The 17,459-nt window shown below is 37.8% G+C and overlaps 1 protein-coding gene across 1 annotated transcript in view; it reads left to right on the plus strand.

Moving 5' to 3' along the window:
• Window positions 1–17,459, plus strand: part of LOC149151391 (mitochondrial uncoupling protein 1-like) — a 147,266-nt gene that overhangs the window by 63,844 nt on the left and 65,963 nt on the right. Inside the window, exons 4-7 of the mRNA XM_089438932.1 lie at window positions 2,740–2,873; window positions 2,963–3,061; window positions 3,176–3,280; window positions 7,489–7,566. Coding sequence (XP_089295058.1) covers window positions 2,740–2,873; window positions 2,963–3,061; window positions 3,176–3,280; window positions 7,489–7,566 — 416 coding nt within the window. The remainder of the gene's footprint in view (window positions 1–2,739; window positions 2,874–2,962; window positions 3,062–3,175; window positions 3,281–7,488; window positions 7,567–17,459) is intronic.

The raw sequence follows: 17,459 nt of genomic DNA on the forward strand, positions 1-17,459 counted from the left end.
AGTATCAATGCCACCGATGACAATAGAAGTGGACCTAATGGAAGCACGAGTTTGTCGACCTGCATGACTAGTGCCTTCCATTGGTTCCTTGCCTATCCTTGATGCCGCTATTGATCCTGGTTCTGATGCCACCACATAATCTGCTTCATCCCCCGCCAAAGCCATGTCGATATCAAAATCAGCCTCAAACACAGGTTCTTCAGTCTCCTCCACCCATTCTGATGTTGGATCAATATCGTCCAACACAATGGGATCTAGATCAGGAGTTTTTCTTATCATTTGGAGCTCTAATTGCATTTATTGTTTACCCCCAAACCATGAAATCCTGAAAACCATTAAGTCTGCTGAATTTTGAGTGAAATCTAAAATTCTAGTTTCTCCATATGAAATCCAATGAGGTCGAAACCACTCTCAAACATCCTGAGTCATTTCATGGTAATGTTAAAAATTTAAGTAAAAGGATGAAAATGAAAATTAAAGGAAATGTCACTTTTACTTTAAGAATTTAACATTACCATTAATTGCCAACATTGTTAGGGTTGAAACACCCTTAGTCCCCCCCCAAAACCCCTCAAACACAGTCAAAAACATGTTTTTTTAACTTTATGGTGGTTGTGCCTAAAACCGGGTTTAGGACAAAACCGGCCGGTTTTGTAACAAACCGGCGGCCGGTTTGTCCTAAACCGGCCGTTTTCACCGGTTAGGGCCAAAAATCGGGCAAATGAAGGGTCTGACTGGGTTTTTAGGCCGGTTCGGACCGGCCAGCTAGCTAACCGGCCGGTTTGACCGGTTTTTCTGAGCGGTTTTTAAAACTATGTCACATCCGCTCTCCCCTCCCCCCCCCCCCCCACCTCTTAGTGTTTTTCCCAACAAGATTTGCTGGTTTTTACAATAGGAATTTTCTAGGCTGTCTTTGGGTGCTCCAAATCCTCAATGCAGGACAAATTTTTCCAACATCTCCCTTTGTAATGGCGAGGATTTGCTAAAATCCAGCAAACATTTTAAATTAGAATGTGGCAAAAATGAGATTAAAACTCCTTAAAAACTCTAGCACGTGTTAGCCCAAAACTTAGTAAATGATTGTACAATTACACTATCAAATTCCTACTCTAGTTTGCCGAGGAAAAACCAAGGGGACTTGTTCATTTCTCAGCAAATAGGACTGCTGTTAGGACAGCAGTCCAAATGGAGCCTTAGATGCATGATTTTACAATGTAAAGCAGAGCAAAAGAGGCAATAAATATGTGATAATTGAATTAGGAAGGAAGGAGAAAGTTTAGGGACCCTCTTTAGATCCTTTTTTGAAGCCCTTTGGAGATCGTTTGGTGTGGTGGGACTAGCGCTCTGCAAGTGGCTTGAAGATGGATGATTCAACCGATAATGTGTTCAACTCCAAGCTTAGCTAGTAACCTCTACAACACTAGAACAAATCTTGCAATACAACATTAGTAGCATAGGTGAGTGCTTACATAATAACAAGATTAGACATGCTAATCAACCAATAACAAGCATATCCCAATCAAGCCTAGAATGTAAGCAAGTCAAGAAGGCAATAAGCACTTATAGCCTTCTCCTTGGACAGCACTGCCCCTACTAGAGCCTAGACTACACAATTCAAAGCAATGAAACTTATAAACACATGAAAGTTACCTCAAATCTACAAGCACATCACCAACGCTTACACCATTAGACCTCCAAAAGTATTTTTTTGATTGAATGAAGCAAATACAAAGTAGCATCAACAGAGGTTCCCCAGGCTCAAGCTTCCAACACTCGCTTGCAATGAGCAGTTATATTATCGGCATTTTCGCTACAGGATGCTTTCTTTATGGGCTAGCATTTCCTGTCTAATACCTTTATCAACTGAAGGGCATGGTGTGATTTGTCCTTGCACTCCAGCTAAGTGTTCTTTTCACTTTATGAAATCCCCACCCCCCACCATGCCTTCATGTCCTTGTGACAATATTTGCACAATTTTTTCCCCTCATCCTTCTCACAATGGCATCATGTAGAGACTTAGGCCTTGGGGGCCATGGTTATGTCGCAAACAGAAAACAAATCTGGAACTCCAAGCAGCAAAGCCTATTTTTTATTTGCAGCCTAAGGCTAAAACACAAATCTGCATTTTGATGAGAAAAGGAATGAGTGTTTGAAGATACCTTCAAATGGGCACAAAAATCCGATCATGAAACTCCTCCAAGCTCATAGATAAGATGTAGCCTATTAATGTGGATGCCATATCCACCACTAGCGGCCAACAGTCCATGACAAATCAGTGCTAGGCTTGTTCTGAATAAACTCTCTTTATTGTGGCTCTACAAACTCCAAATGCTTACAATAGATCAATGAAAGTGGTGTGAGGCAAATAGTGGGGAGAGGTTTCTATATGATTTCCGAGTGCCTTTTTTATTTCAGCAAGAGTACAGGATGAAAACATATCTCTAATTGAAAGATATCATTGATCAATAATGTAAATTTTAGTCCATCACTTGTGTCAGGCATGCTGATATAATATTAGCATTATATTATACATTCCTTCCGTCTGTCTTAAAAACGGTATTTTCATGCCCCCGTGTCCTTCATTTAAGCTCCATCTTTTTGCACCTTTTCCTCTTTTAAGTTCTAAACAACTTCAAATTGAAAGTCTAGCTTTTGCAACATATGTTACCTACTCGAAGATTGTTTATACATGACGCTTTTTGAGACATTTAACTGACCGGCTTATTGGACTTCCAACAGGAGCTGTGGCAATTACGGTGGCTAGCCCCACTGATCTTGTGAAAGTGCGACTACAGTCAGAAGGGAAGTTGCCACCTGGGGTACCAAGACGTTATTCGGGAGCAATGAATGCATATGCCACAATTGTTAGACAAGTAAGTTGCTACTTTGAGATATTTATGTGAATTTATGATGAAGAATGGTCTTTGCCAACTTTTCTTATTCTTCTTATTATACACTTCAGGAAGGGGTGAGGGCTCTGTGGACAGGACTTGGCCCGAATGTGGCACGCAATGCTATTGTTAATGCTGCTGAGCTGGCTAGTTATGATCAAGTGAAACAGGTCCAGAGATGACTGCAATGTGTTAAGTTTGTCCTACAATTTGGGCTCTATATTATCCTCTTTCTTATTTTTGCTTTTCTGACAGAATGTATGTGGTGTTGTTATGTTTTGCAGACTCTATTAAAACTACCAGGGTTTTCTGATAATGTTTGGACACATTTGCTCTCGGGACTTGGTGCTGGATTTTTTGCAGTTTGCATAGGCTCCCCAGTGGATGTTGTATGTTTTATTACATCTTATTCCCCTGTATTCATTATAATCAGAATGCTATTCATGTAGTATAGGTGCTTCTATTTAGTAGCTCTTTATAAGTCGTTCTTCCTTTGCTCAATATTCTTGTTGTCTTTTATGTATTCGTTCATTTTGTTTCCTAGACATATTTCACTCACATTAAGGTAGTGGGATTTTTCTAGAAGAAAACATCCATAAGATGTGGGAATCCAAGTCCTAAATTCCAGGTTCATTGTAGTCATTAGAGGCTTGTAGCAGGAGCGTTGGACACAAGCTCCTATATGTACTGTTAGCCTCCCTTGAAGAAGAGCTTCCTTCTTTCATTCAATCTTGTGTAGATATGTGGTCAAGAGGCACACACGACTACTTTCTCTTCTTCTTGGAGTTGCTAGTGTTTTTTGAGCTTCTTGAAGCATCTTGAGGGCTAGGCTTAGGTTTCATCACTTGGAGATTTGGAGATTAGGATTTTGAGATGAAACACTATGTTTTACTTGGTAAAAATAAGAAGAAGATAAGATGTTTTGCCTTTGAGGACATGTTTGTGTGTTGTGTGCTTCTTGGATCTCCTTGGAGTGAGCTAGGGTTTCTGAGAGCTACAAGTTTGTACTAGCCTTATGATAATGCTATGGTATGTGTTGGAGTTTTGTAGCTTCAGTTAGTCTCATCAAACATTCAGACTACTACGAGTGAGTTCTAAATCGAAACCTAATAGCTTGTCTTTCTTGGGCATATGATAGATGCCGCCCACGCCACCCCCTCAACTTCACCATATTCCCTCATTGGGTCCAAATTTCTCAACATTTTTTGTCTTTAAAGTAATGATAACTTTTTTTGCATAAAAAACAAACAAATTTAGATGAAATAGATGATCTTCCACAATCTACTAAAACTCAACAAAATGAGGAAAAATTTATAGGCATTGTGAAACCTATCAAAAATCCAAAGAACCAAAAAATAAAAGAAGATGTGGAAATTGTTACACATCTGAAACTATACCAACAAATGGTGGAGTCAATCAGAATCCCCACGTCCCTTCATGAGAGCCGACATGTACTTATTGAGCCGACATATGTAGGCTGGCAAATTTATATTTCAAAATTAATTAGTCCACAATAAAAGTGAATTAGGGGATGGGAGAGTAGTTGTTGGAAAGGGCTTGAAGCCTTCTTCAAGCTGGTGTAAATGATTTTTTCCAAAATATTGTGTCTAATGTCAAAATAATTTTTTCTTTCACGAAGATATCTTTTATGACAGACTTTAAGGTTGAACAGTCAAGTGTTTTTTCTTTATATGTTATTTATGACAGCCTTTAGGGTTATTTAGAAAAGCTAGGGCTATAATTTATGTATTTGGCATATGGATTTAGGGCTTGGGGATTTATGTGCATAGGCTTAGTGGATGATTATCTAGAATAGGGCTTTAGGATTTGGATATTAGGATCAAGGCTAAGGTATCATCATCATGGACCTAGGACATTAGGGTTAGGGATTCTTCATCATAGGGATATAGGGTATAAGGATTAATCTATTAGGGCTAGGGCATTAATAGCTAGGGTTTCTTGATCTCATTAATATCAATGACAACTTTATCTTGGACAATGTTAGGGCTTCCATATTTGTCCATTGTCTTGCTAGGGCTTTCAAGATAAGGACTTCATCACATATGTTCTTCATTCATTAAGGTTAGGGAATTTTTATCCATTAGGATTTCATGCACTTATCATATTCATTTAGGGCTTCATTCATGCATACATTGCTTAGATCATCTTAGGGTTTCATCAATGCATATTAGGGCTTGCTTCAACATTGACTAGGGTTAGGGCAACATGTAGCCATCAAACATCAAGGGCTTGCCAACTTCTAGGGTTTTCTCTTGGAACCTAGGATTTTCCTAGGGTTTACTTCAATAATGTACCTTAGATTTGTCATCATATTGACATCAATGACAACTTTACCAACACTAGTGTCTTGCTAGGTGCTTTCTCCAATTTGTAACCTCCCGTTGTCTTGTGCCATAAATACTCCAATAAACTCCTCAAAGGGGGATAAACTAGGGTTTTGACCAAGTAAAACCCCATCAAATGATAAATGTGTTTCAAGTGACATGCCCTACATAAATGTGCAACCACCATCTTAAATAGTGTGTGTGGACCTAAGGTAACCTCCTTCATTTGAAATGCCTATGGTTTTGACCATGTGTCAAAGATAGGAACTAGCGATAGGGTGCCCTCACAAAACACATCCCCAATGCTTAACAACCCTCCAACAATGTGCAAGGAAGGAGTCAACAATAATACAATAATCATCCTTAACTAGCTCCACATAGGTATGCCCTAGAGAAGTTTGCCAACCTCCAACTAATGATAAAATATTGCTACACCATGCCATAGATTGATGCGTAACCCAAGAAACTCCAAGACCAAGGGGGATGTCCCTTGCACTCTTGCATAATAGTATAAAATATGATGATTTGCCTCGATATGCCTGTCAAAGAAAAGGGGTGTGTTTCATCAAGGTGGTGTTCCATGTAATAAAAGTTGTTCTTCCTTGCTAAGTCCTGCCATGCTAGCAAGATATAACAAAAATCCCTCCATGGTACCAAGATAATAACAAAATGTTTGGTTCAACCTACGCTTAAACCTAGGGTTTGGGGTTAAGTTTGACGGGTATTTACTTGTATTTTCCTTATTTAATCTTCAAATACTAACCATTTTAAAATTTGCACATCACTGATGATGGTTACTTAATTTTACAAACCATCAATTTGATGGGTGACTTAAAAATTTACCCGTACACACACACAAGCAATTCCAAATAAAATTGTAGAAAACAAAAGAAGTTAGTGATCCTGTTGGTTGAGACTCCAAGATAAGTATTGCACTATGTGACACCCACAATACTAAGACTTTAAGATGAGACTCCAAGATAAACATAGAATGCCCCATTAGTGAGCTCATCTTTGTCTTCACTCACACCATGCAATCTTGCATTGTACACACTTAAGCCTAAAGCATGAACATTGAAGCCTGAAGCTTAAGATTGAGACTCACACTACATGTCCACATCCATGGGTCATTGGTATTCTATATAAAACACTAAGTTACTTTTCTTGTTTATCTAGGTGAAATAGTGGTTTTCCATTTGATTTGAGAGTTTTATGTAGTTTATTTAGTGTTGGCACATTGGTGATAGATCTCAATTTTTATAAAATGGGTCTATTTATTAGTTTGATTAGAAAAGAAATCTATTTTGTGGTTGGAAATGTGTGTTGTTACCAAAACTATGATGCCGTTGATATATTCATACATGAATCTAAACACAACCGGGTTTGAGCCTTTTATGCCTTAGCATATTTGCTAGAGAGCTCTATTCTTCTTCATTGTTAAGAGATTATGAATTTCTTCAAAAGGCACTCCTTACATATTAATATTGCTTGAAATGTTAGGATCCTCCCAAATTCCTATTTAAAAGTGGCTTCAAACTTGTTTTATTATTTATAAGGTCCTCTTTAAGTCTAACTCATCACATTGAAAGCTAAGATCGATTGTTTCTCTTCAAAATACATTATAGTTAATGGGTTTGACCAAGCTACTTGAATTTTTTTCAATAATGGTTTAGCATAATTTGTAAAATCTTTGAAATTACATAAATAATGACTATACATAATTGCACCAAGTCATTGGCCAGTTTGGAAATAGGAATGAACATAATGTAAAGCACATACATCTATGATATTACTTGGTTGAAGGGTAAATGATATTTAAATGATGGGTAAAGATAAAATCAAATGCCATACTGAGAGTAATTTTAAAAGGAGACTGTCACAGAAAAATTACTTGACGGGCAGGAGAGCCCATCAAATTTATACCTTGCCTAGGGTTGTTATAACGATTTGCATTAATAACATTGTTATAGTTACCGTATTGGCTTGGTTTTTGTATAATGAAGTATTTATGTCGCACCACTTATATTTTCATGGTTTATGTTTCAAGTGTTTTTTCCCTTCATTACTCTCCTTGATGAGTTTTGCTCTAGGGTTACAATTATGCATGATTTAGAGGTTATGCTTATGAATCATTTTTTATTGCTGGGCACATTGTTATTAAGCTTATAGCAAGAGACTCCAGGTAAGAGAGTTATGATAGTTTGGAGATTATTAATTTCTTTTAATTTGTGATTATGTGCCTTTTGATGCAGGTAAAATCAAGAATGATGGGAAACTCTCAAGCCTACAAAAACACGTTAGATTGTTTCGTCAAGACTTTAAAATATGATGTATGTAATCTTATCATTTTGATTATTACATTTTTTCCTTTGTTGTGGTGAGTTATTATTTATTGTCATCGTGTTTCTTACAATAGTGTCAATGCTTATATTTATTCTTAAATCATATTTTCAATTTTATTTCAATAACTACTGATTTTTTCACTCTGTTTGGCCTTTGATTTGGAATTGTCTCAAACATCTAAAGTCTAATTTCTTTCAAAATTTGATAGATATCAAGCATGGGATCTAAAATTAATATTAGATTTTTGAATATCTTAGAAAGATAACAAGTTTCTTTTTAGATGAAAAAGGATGTACATGGAATTTCAAAAAATCCTTCATGTAGAAAATATGAAACCTTCATGTAGACCTAGTTCATTGATGCAAATTATACTTGGAGATTGACATGAATATCGTGGCTAATTCATTTCTACCTTTCACAGTAAAATCCAGAAGTGCTCAAATAAGGGCTACTAAAGACCTTTTTTCCCATGTCTGAAAAATAAAAATAATTGTGTATTTGGTGGTGGAAGTTAACACAGATTAAATCCTCCTATAGTATGGGGTGTATGTGATTGGCAACTTAATATTGATATGTAGTGGGTAGTCTCACCTTTAGGGAAACACTACATTTCTTGAAAATCGTCACTAAGATCTTTCCTTAATGGTTAGTGCTATTTCATTGTAACCCACTACTATAGGATGAAGCATAGTTTAGCAGTTCTAGTATGGGGTCCACCCTACCATATACCATGAGACATAAGACCATACCTTAACACTTGGTTGCTATTTAACTAAGATGGTAAGCAATAAGTGTTTATGTTTGTAGCTTGGAAAGGTACTTCCCCATAGATCTAAGTGTCAATATAGGTGGAAGTTGTCCAAAGTCCTCACCTTAATAATTCGCTGTAATTAAAGGAATTATTAAAGTGAAGTGCTTTTTATAAAAGTGAGTTTAATCTAATGAAATGTAAAGGTTTTTACATTAGTGAATTAAATGAATCTAGACCGTTGACTAGGACTTAATCTCAATTGTTAATCTCATTGAGAGATTAGGGTTATGGAGAATTGGTCATCAGTGGTTAATTGATTTGATCAATAACTCAAGATTATAAAGACAGGGCTAGGTGAAGGAGAAAGACACAAGAATTCAATGACTGATTGATGCAAAAAGGACAATGACTTAAGCTCGAAGAAGAGAACAAGGGAGAAAATTACAACAAAGGATTCAAGCAGCCAATAGGCCGAACAGGGTGACAAAGTGCAGGCTGAGAGGGTAGCCTTACAACTGTATAGGGGCTGCATGGATTTATACAACAGGCTGAGAGGTCAACATGTTTGGAAGGTTGATATAGGAAATTTTGGTGGGCTGTACAGGCCGTACAAGTGCCCAAAAAAAAACTTAAATTTTTGTTGTAGCTTGTATTTGTTTTCAGTGGGCCATTTTCTCAGTAAGGGAGCCCTTGTAAGCTTTGATATTATTTTAATGAGAAGCTGATTTGAAGGGAAAAATATTTCTGTGTGTATGTGTTGAAATTGGTTTCATTTGCTTTCACTATATTTTTTTATTTTGCTAGTTAAAATCCCAATGGATGCATTTTATTCAATAGGCTAAATTTAAAATTCATTTTTAGCAAGGAAATTACTAGGAAGTAACTTGCCTATTTACTGAGGTTAGAAAAATTAACATGGTATTAGAGCACACACTTTAAAGTTTAAACTTTGAAGAGGAAGCTGATTTCCAAGTTTGTACTATAGATCACATAGATCACAACAAATTTATAAACCGACAAAAATTTTGTGGGTGCTTGAAGTATACAAAGCACAAATCCATGATAGTTTGTTCAAATCTGAAAAATGGCAGTAGCAAGTCTCAAGTTCGAAGACCAATTGGATGGAGCATCTATCTTCCTGTGTTGGAAGGCAAGGGTTACTTTGCATTTAAAGGAGAATGACCTTTGGGAAGTTGTCAACTAAGTAGTTCCTTCATTGATAGATCCTCAACAATTAGCTGCTGAGGAGAAGGAAATCAGAGCCCAATGGGTGATCTTGGATGCAATGAAGGTTTATGTACACAAGGCAAAACTTGCTCCTAGCTAGATGGATTTTCCATAAAGTCATTTACAGATTTCTACTAGTTCGGTGCAATGTGATTAACATCGCCTAATATGACCTATCATGTCCAACAGTTTCATCCATTTGAATGTTTTATTTTAGGATATTTTCACTATTGCTTGTTTTGATGTAATTAACATGTCTCTACTTACCCTTGTCAAGTCCCTTGTTTCTACCATGTCTTATGATGTTTGTCGTATCTTCAATGTATTTGCAAACATTTCTTCTAGAACTCCTTGACTAATTTGGATCACATTGCACAAATGTCTTTCTCTTTTGATAGAGTCAAGGTGGTGGTTAGGAAAAATGGATGTCAATAGGAGAACAACAATTGAGGTATGTAGTGATAATGGTGTTGAGAAATCAATAGGCTTGTAGATTAGGGTTGATTTCTCTATCATGATAATTACTTGTGAATGTTTGTTGGCTTTATTAAATTTTATGTTCTTCTTCATCAAGCAATTACCAAAAGTACAAAACATGAAGATCACAAGAGACAAAGAACACAAAGATGTAGGCTCCAAGCTAGGGAAAAAAACCCACAAGGGGGAAAACCCAAGAAAAATTCTCTTCTTATAGAATCAGATCAAAGTGAGATATCCAAGACCTAAGACCAAGACCAAAAGTGCCACAGAGACCCAAGTCAGCCCTCCTCCAATTTATCTTTATCAAAACAAAGTCAACAAAAGTCAATGTTGGTCAATTCTCTAAATTCTGGTCCATCCCTGAAAATTTGGCCTCCATAAAAGCTTCTAAATTGATAATTACTTTTAATGATTTAATCCTTTTCACATTCATATTCATCGTTAAGCAATTAAATAGAAGACATCAACATAAAAAAAAACATTTATGACAGCAGGATCATAAAGAGAACCAAAAAAGAGACACAAATATTTTACCTCGGGAAAGCCCACTTGGGGGAAAACCCAACAACCTTTTTTCCTTAGATAAATTATTCAGTTTAGCAAAGATATACAATTTGATCTTTCAGTAAAAAATAAGGTCAATCTGGTCATAAACGAATCCAGGTCAAACTTGGTCAAATAGATATAAACTCGGTTTGCCATGATAGCCTCGCATAATTTGGTCTTCCTCATATATTTAGGTCTGGCTAGAACTTGTTCTATCAAGAAGGGAATTTGATCTGCCACAAAAGAGATTTGTTCTGCCTTAGAAAGTCTTGGTCTGTTGCCTTAGAGAAGTCCCACGTATCAACAACAGTGATCTGAATTGGATGCTCCTTGGAGGAAGACTAATCGTGTATATATAGTGGATAAGAGTGCCCCAAGGGGCACGACCCGTGGGCTGCGCTGACTTGACATTGTGAGGATATGAAAATTAAACTTCAACAATTGAAATTCTTTCTTGAAGCCGACATGAAGAACATGTCTTGTATTTACTATTTATCATTACACATATTTGAAGAGCTAAAATATTAATTATGGAGATTGACTATAGCTACAAAATTCAACAAAATGCACCCTCCAAGGATGTGCATGCATCCAACCACTTCACACGTGTGAGGTTTGTTACCCACCATTTTGTGGGTAATATCCTAGGAGAATTTTTTCTCCAAGATGGTCCTCAGTCGGCTACCAACATGCAGCCCTCAGTCGGCTACCAACATCCCCCTGCAGCCACCAACTAGCTAATTGTGCCATTTTCTCCGCCACTTGAGCCAACGATGTGGTCCCTCACCATCTGCCATGACCGTATGTTTGAAGGTGGGCCTCTTGAGTCTAAAGGTATGCCTTGTCATTTGGAAATTGAGTATTGTAGTTTGCTTCTCATGGACACTCCTGGGCATGGATTAATGGGGGATTTTGCGGAAAGAATGGGCTAGGTCTGTGCTTTTGTCCCCTAGACCCCTTTTAGGAATTAACCTTGGATTCTAGTCCCGTGGGATCTCTCTTACTGACCATTTGATTCCTGGGATGGTATTTCACAGGAAACCCGAAATTTTGGTTGTGTGGTCCCGCTCCTTATTTGCTTATATTACCCTCTTTCCATTCATTTTTACCCATTCATCATTTCTCTTGCATGGGTCCACATTCTTCCATTGGGTCCACATAGGGTTAGCTTGCCCCTTCCCTAGCCCATGTAACGAATAAAATATGTAAATAAATAAATAAATAAATTCCATACAAAGTTAAAAGAAGTGAAGAAAAAGAAAAAATATGGAATCCCCGAGTAAGGAACAAAAAAATCAATCGCAAGAGATATAGAACAATTAATTACAATAATTGAGCGACAGGGTGAGGAGAGAAAGAGAATGGATTCCTTCTTCCATTCTCTATATCCATCATCACTTCCACAGAATGATGTTATCCAGTGTACGAGAAAGTGCAGCTAAAAGATCAAGAGAATGACAAAATAGCCAAAATTCAACAAAGCAAGGAAGTGGTAGAACGCGCACATAAATATCTTGTGGATATACATTACAAAGAAATAATGGAAAAGGACGAAGAAATTTCTCGTCTCAAGGACCACGTCGAAAAATTACTGGCACAAGTGAAGAAGACTAAAGTCTCAAAGAAAGAACTCAAGCAACATTTATCAGAACAAGAAGAGGAAAATTTACGTTTAAAGAACCTTAATAAAAATTTATTAGAACAAATCAGAGATCTAAAAGATGAAAAACTTAAAATTCAAAACACTGAAAATAAGGTTGATGAATCAAAAACCAAATAACTTTTACGTCTGAGAAACCATAATCAAAGTTTGCTCAATCAAACTAAGAAACTTAAGGAGGATAAGAAAGCATTAAAAGATAAGTTGGAACAAGTCACTCAAGAAGAAATATTGAAATCTCCAGTCACAACAGTTCAAGTTGAAAATAAGGGAACGAATACCGATCCAGTGAATATGACAACTCAAGAAGACAAGTCAGTTGAAGAAACGACACACGTAGATGTTGCAGTTCAGACAATGGACATCCCAAGTGAATGTTCCATAACCAATTCAACAACATCTTCGCCAGAAGAAAATCTAAAAACTTTATATCGGCATCCGAATCATGAGAATAGACAAATCAACCAAGCTGTGTATCAGGACCATTCAAACCGTAGACAACAAATTAATGTTTCAGAGAATAATGACGTAAAATCAATCCAGTCTTATGCTAACAGGTTGTTACAAAATTCCAGTGATCAAAGTATTATACAGAAGATTAATCTGGGATGGTCTGATCCCTTCTCAGTGTGACAATTTTGTTTGTCACTAAGAAGATCATATCAACTTGTATGACTAACGAGGATGACTATTCCAGAGAACATAGACATTCGAAAAAGAAGATCAAGCTTTCTTTTATCGACAAGCTTTGAGGACAAAGCTCTTTGAGGAAGGAGGCAATGTAACGAATAAAATATATATAAATAATAAAGATAAATTGTAATAATGATTAGTTAACTAGTAATTAGGTTGAAGAGGCATGTTTAAATGAGACATGACTCTTCATGAAGAGACACTTGCTTGATATATAAGCAAGTCTCTTGTTCTCAATTATAATTCATTCATTCTCATTCTTATTCTTATTAATATTTAATATAATATTTGTATCCTCATGGATATCTTTATATTCCAAGTTTTCTGGAGTAATTGATTTTTAGAAAGAACTTTGTTTGCTTCAGCCCACACCTTGGGTCATGGCCTGGATTGAAGCCGAGAGGTTGATGCAGCTGAAAAAGAAAGATAAAAGCATAGATGGCCACATTCAACAGGAAAATGTACCACAAAATGCAAAAGATGGCCGGGACAAACACTTTTAGCACGTGGGCAAAAGCCAATACGTGAGCTCTACCCCATCATCATGGCCATAACCTTGGTTCCTACAGGTTCTATGAGCCTCCTTCATCATATACGAACCCATGATTGTCGCAACCCCTAGTGGGCAATGAACTGCCCCACCTTAAAAGGGGGATATTCACTGCTATATGTTATGCATCATGCTCTTACTCCTTTGAGCCTCGAGCAGTTAACCAAAGAAAATCATAAAAAGGCAAAAGGCATATGAAGAAGGGTGGAAAAATCAAGGCCGTGGCACCTCATGCACCATGAATGCTCCCTCCTACACATTATAAACCCAAGGTTGGGCTTCCCTCTTATTAGCTACCCTTGTACCCCAGCATGTGGCCTAGGACTGCCCCTTCTCATCCCCTATTCCATTCACCTATTTGTCACATGCCACCACCTTTTGAAGGATGTAACTTGGATATATTATCTCCTTTAGAAGTAGAAACCACTTAATAGGATTCTTGGTTAACCCCATTTGCAGTTTAGGAGACATTGACACATCCCAAAGCCCATTATGGAAGGGCAGGCCATTATGAAGTCCCCACCTGTGGTCCATGATTGATAAGCTTATTTGCTTGATTTCTCTAATGACTTATTGTATTGGAAGGCTAGGGGATGCATTACATCTTATGCAGGATTGCAGATGGTCTCCATCTTGGGTTTGGTTTCCCTATACGGGGTCCTAATCCTCTAGAGGGCCACATTGGCACATGTAGGGTGTGCGTTGAGAGCCATGGGCCTCCACAACAGCAGACAACACTTCATGGATCCGCACAACCATTCAAAGATTGCTCGTGGTTCACTTATTGGACAAGGGAGATGCACCTGATCCATAATGCCCAGTTGGCCCCAAATTTGCACACACACTTGGTAGATGATCAAGGGCTTGCACGATGATGTGGCATAACCTACAACATCATCCTAGCCCTTGCAGGCGATCTACGACATCTTCGATTTGTTTGGAGACCCATGAGGACACTTGTGTGCCCCCACATGTCATTTGGAGCACCACAAGTTATTACGAGGGGCCACCCCCTTGTCCACTGCTTTTGAGGGTCCTACTCTTTATTGTGGCACCCATGGACCTCATTAGGCCTCTTAGAGGGCTCTACAACATGCATAGATTATTATTTGACCTTTTGAGAGGCTTACTTTTACTTTTATGAGCTAGTTTGGTGGGCTTGTCACCAAAATTTGAATTATTAGAACACTATTTTATTTTTGGGGCTTATGTAGGTGAAGGAGGCTAATTCGAACCCCTAAGTTATGTATAAATACAAGTGAGGTGAGCTCATTTGCTCATCATCACTTTGGATTGGATCTCTTCTCTCTCTTGAGAATTTCACACGTTTTCTTAGTGGATGAATTGGAGCTTTATGGATGAATTTTGATGTGTGGATATTGGTCTCTCTTCTCTTGGATCTTCTCTCTTGTCAATTGTGAATGGTTGGATATGCTTTGTTACATGTAAGTACGTGATTTTGATGTTATTTCTTGTTTACTTTTGTCATATACGTTGGACTGGGATTTTTGTTGTTCTAGGGCTAATTGATGCTTGCATTTATTGCTTAAAATTTTGGAATTTGTCTCTATTATAGCATCTCTCAATGTATGGGCCATGTAATATGAGCAGGAATGTGCTGTGTTGAAGTCTAAAAAATATAAGTCAAGGATGGAAGGCTAGTTCAGGGAGTGTTAGAGTCAGGAGATCAAATTTTAATGTCCGGAGGTGGTCGAAGGAAAATATTTGAGTCAGAGTGGTACTGTAAGAGTTGGATGTGCTGAATCCATCATCTTATATAAAGATAAAGGTTGGAGGTGATTGTCTGGTCTGGAACGATTTTTTGGTCTGGAACCATTTTCTGGTCTGGAATATTTGTTTAGTTTTGCCGGGGTTTATAACTTTTGGGCTGTTGGCGGGGTTAAGGGTTTTAGGGAAACGTCTAGGGGTAATTCTATCAAAGAATTTGACCTTGATAAGCCATTTCCTTTGCACATCGAAGTATAAAAGATGCAAGGTTGCTTCTCCTTGACCTAAAAGCCTAGTGAAGTGATCTTGAGGCCTTGGCTGGGAACTAAGAAATCCTACTCATATTCATCATAGACTCCATTCTCTCAAAGATTAAGGCACTGATCTACCAAGGGTGGTCACTAAAAAATCATATTCTTTCACCTCTTTCTAGGTCTAGCCAAGTTGGGGTACCTAGGGCATCAATTTCCCGACAAGCTAGCCATAAAATTTTTTGATCTCCTAGGGTTTTTTATGCTGGCCTTTCCTCTAGCTTTCCTCCAATTTTGAAGCCATCATGATAGTGGAGTTCTTAGAAAAGCCAAGTCCTAGCTTAGAGATCAAAACTTGCCCGGCCATCCCCAAGGCAAGTAACTCATTGGGTCAAAAGAACATCTTCAAGTAAAATTCTTTATTTGATCCTTTCCCCCACGGCATCTAGGGTAAGAATATCATTGGTTGCTACATACTTTCCTCATACCCTAGACCGGGTCCACTTCGCCCCGTGTGGTCCCGCTCCTTTGAAAGATCATTCTTCAAGAACCATCTGAGATACCAATTCCAACAAGGATTTTAGTGATTGGGGAGCTCCTTCATAGGTCATATTCCATAAACCTAACCCTCAAATCCGCCCATCCTTTCTATAGAAGACATTGTACCTTGCTTAGAAAGCAAGCAAGCTCCATCCTTCAAACCTTTATGGAAAAGGGATTATTTGGGTCACTCATATCCATTCATTGTTTTATCCTTCATCGGTGACTCCATACATACGAGTCTCTTCCCATCGGTGAAAGTCCGTAAATAGAAGGGAGCCTTAGTCAAGGTGATAGGGGGCTAAGTCTCCATTTGTTGCCCTTGGCCTAGCATTTGCCCTTTAGCGATCCCCTTAGGACCCCTGATAGTTTGAGCGGTAACAAGGTCCAAGATAACCATCTCTATGGATATATGTACTAGATGCCAAGTGGGTGGAGTGCTCCAAAAGAAAAGTTACAGTGAAATCCCTAAAATAGTAGATGGACGATGCCCACAAAACCAATCCAAGGAGATATGAGCAAAGTAGGGTTTTGACCATGCTAAAATTCATGAAATAATAATATAAATACTTCCAAGAATAACAAGAAATATCTCCACAAGTGTGCCCTCCATGAATATCCAAAATAGCAAGAAGAAACCTTACACGTGTGCCCTCCAAGAATAATCTTGAAAATAGAAAGGATACCAAGTACACGAGCATTCTCCAAGTGTGAAAGTTAACGCTCAGATATAACCACAATCCTCTTCCTAGTTAGTCACCAACAAATTAAATCGCCATGAACGTTGGTGCCAAGGGTACGCTTTAATAAAGTGTTGTACCATCTAAAGGAAAGATGTTCTCGCTATTAAATCTCTATTCCAGCAGCCTAGGTAAATTAATTCCTTATAATTCCCTTAATTGAAATCAAAATTTTCAACTCATAGAATAAAATACACTTGTTGAAAATTTAACTGGAAATAAAAATCAATGAACACTATAGGTTGTAAGAGTTATCTTTTTTTTTTGCCAGGTAATTGAGGCAGAACGAGGGATCTTGCTGGAGTGATGATCCCAACATCTAAAAGCTCCATCCAAGCCTTTCAATTTAAAGTTTTGAAAAAACCCATCGATAAGGGTGCACCATTGTGGGAAGTGGCTGGGTTCAAAATTTAATAACATTTTCCATGCCCTTGTGGGGAGGATGTCCTGTAGGCATCTCCTAGAATACCATCTTATACCTCTAAGGCACTGTAGAGAGCATTGGAGAATAAGTTTGTCAAGGGAGAGTTATTTCCATGTAGTACAAGTGAGCCATGAAACCAGATTGGCCATTCTTCAATAGTTTTCACATGTGCTTGGTGTTAGTTCTCTAAACTTGTTGCTTGACAACAGTTCCCCTTCAGCCTCAACATGTTTTAGCCCATCCTGCTGATCCATATGGTCTCAAATTGTGTGCAACAGTTTACGGTGTAA

The sequence above is a fragment of the Pinus tabuliformis genome, chromosome 9 (assembly GCF_031772625.1).
Source record: "Pinus tabuliformis cultivar Carrire ecotype Pingquan chromosome 9, CPIR1, whole genome shotgun sequence".
NCBI classification, from domain to species: Eukaryota; Viridiplantae; Streptophyta; class Pinopsida; order Pinales; family Pinaceae; genus Pinus; species Pinus tabuliformis.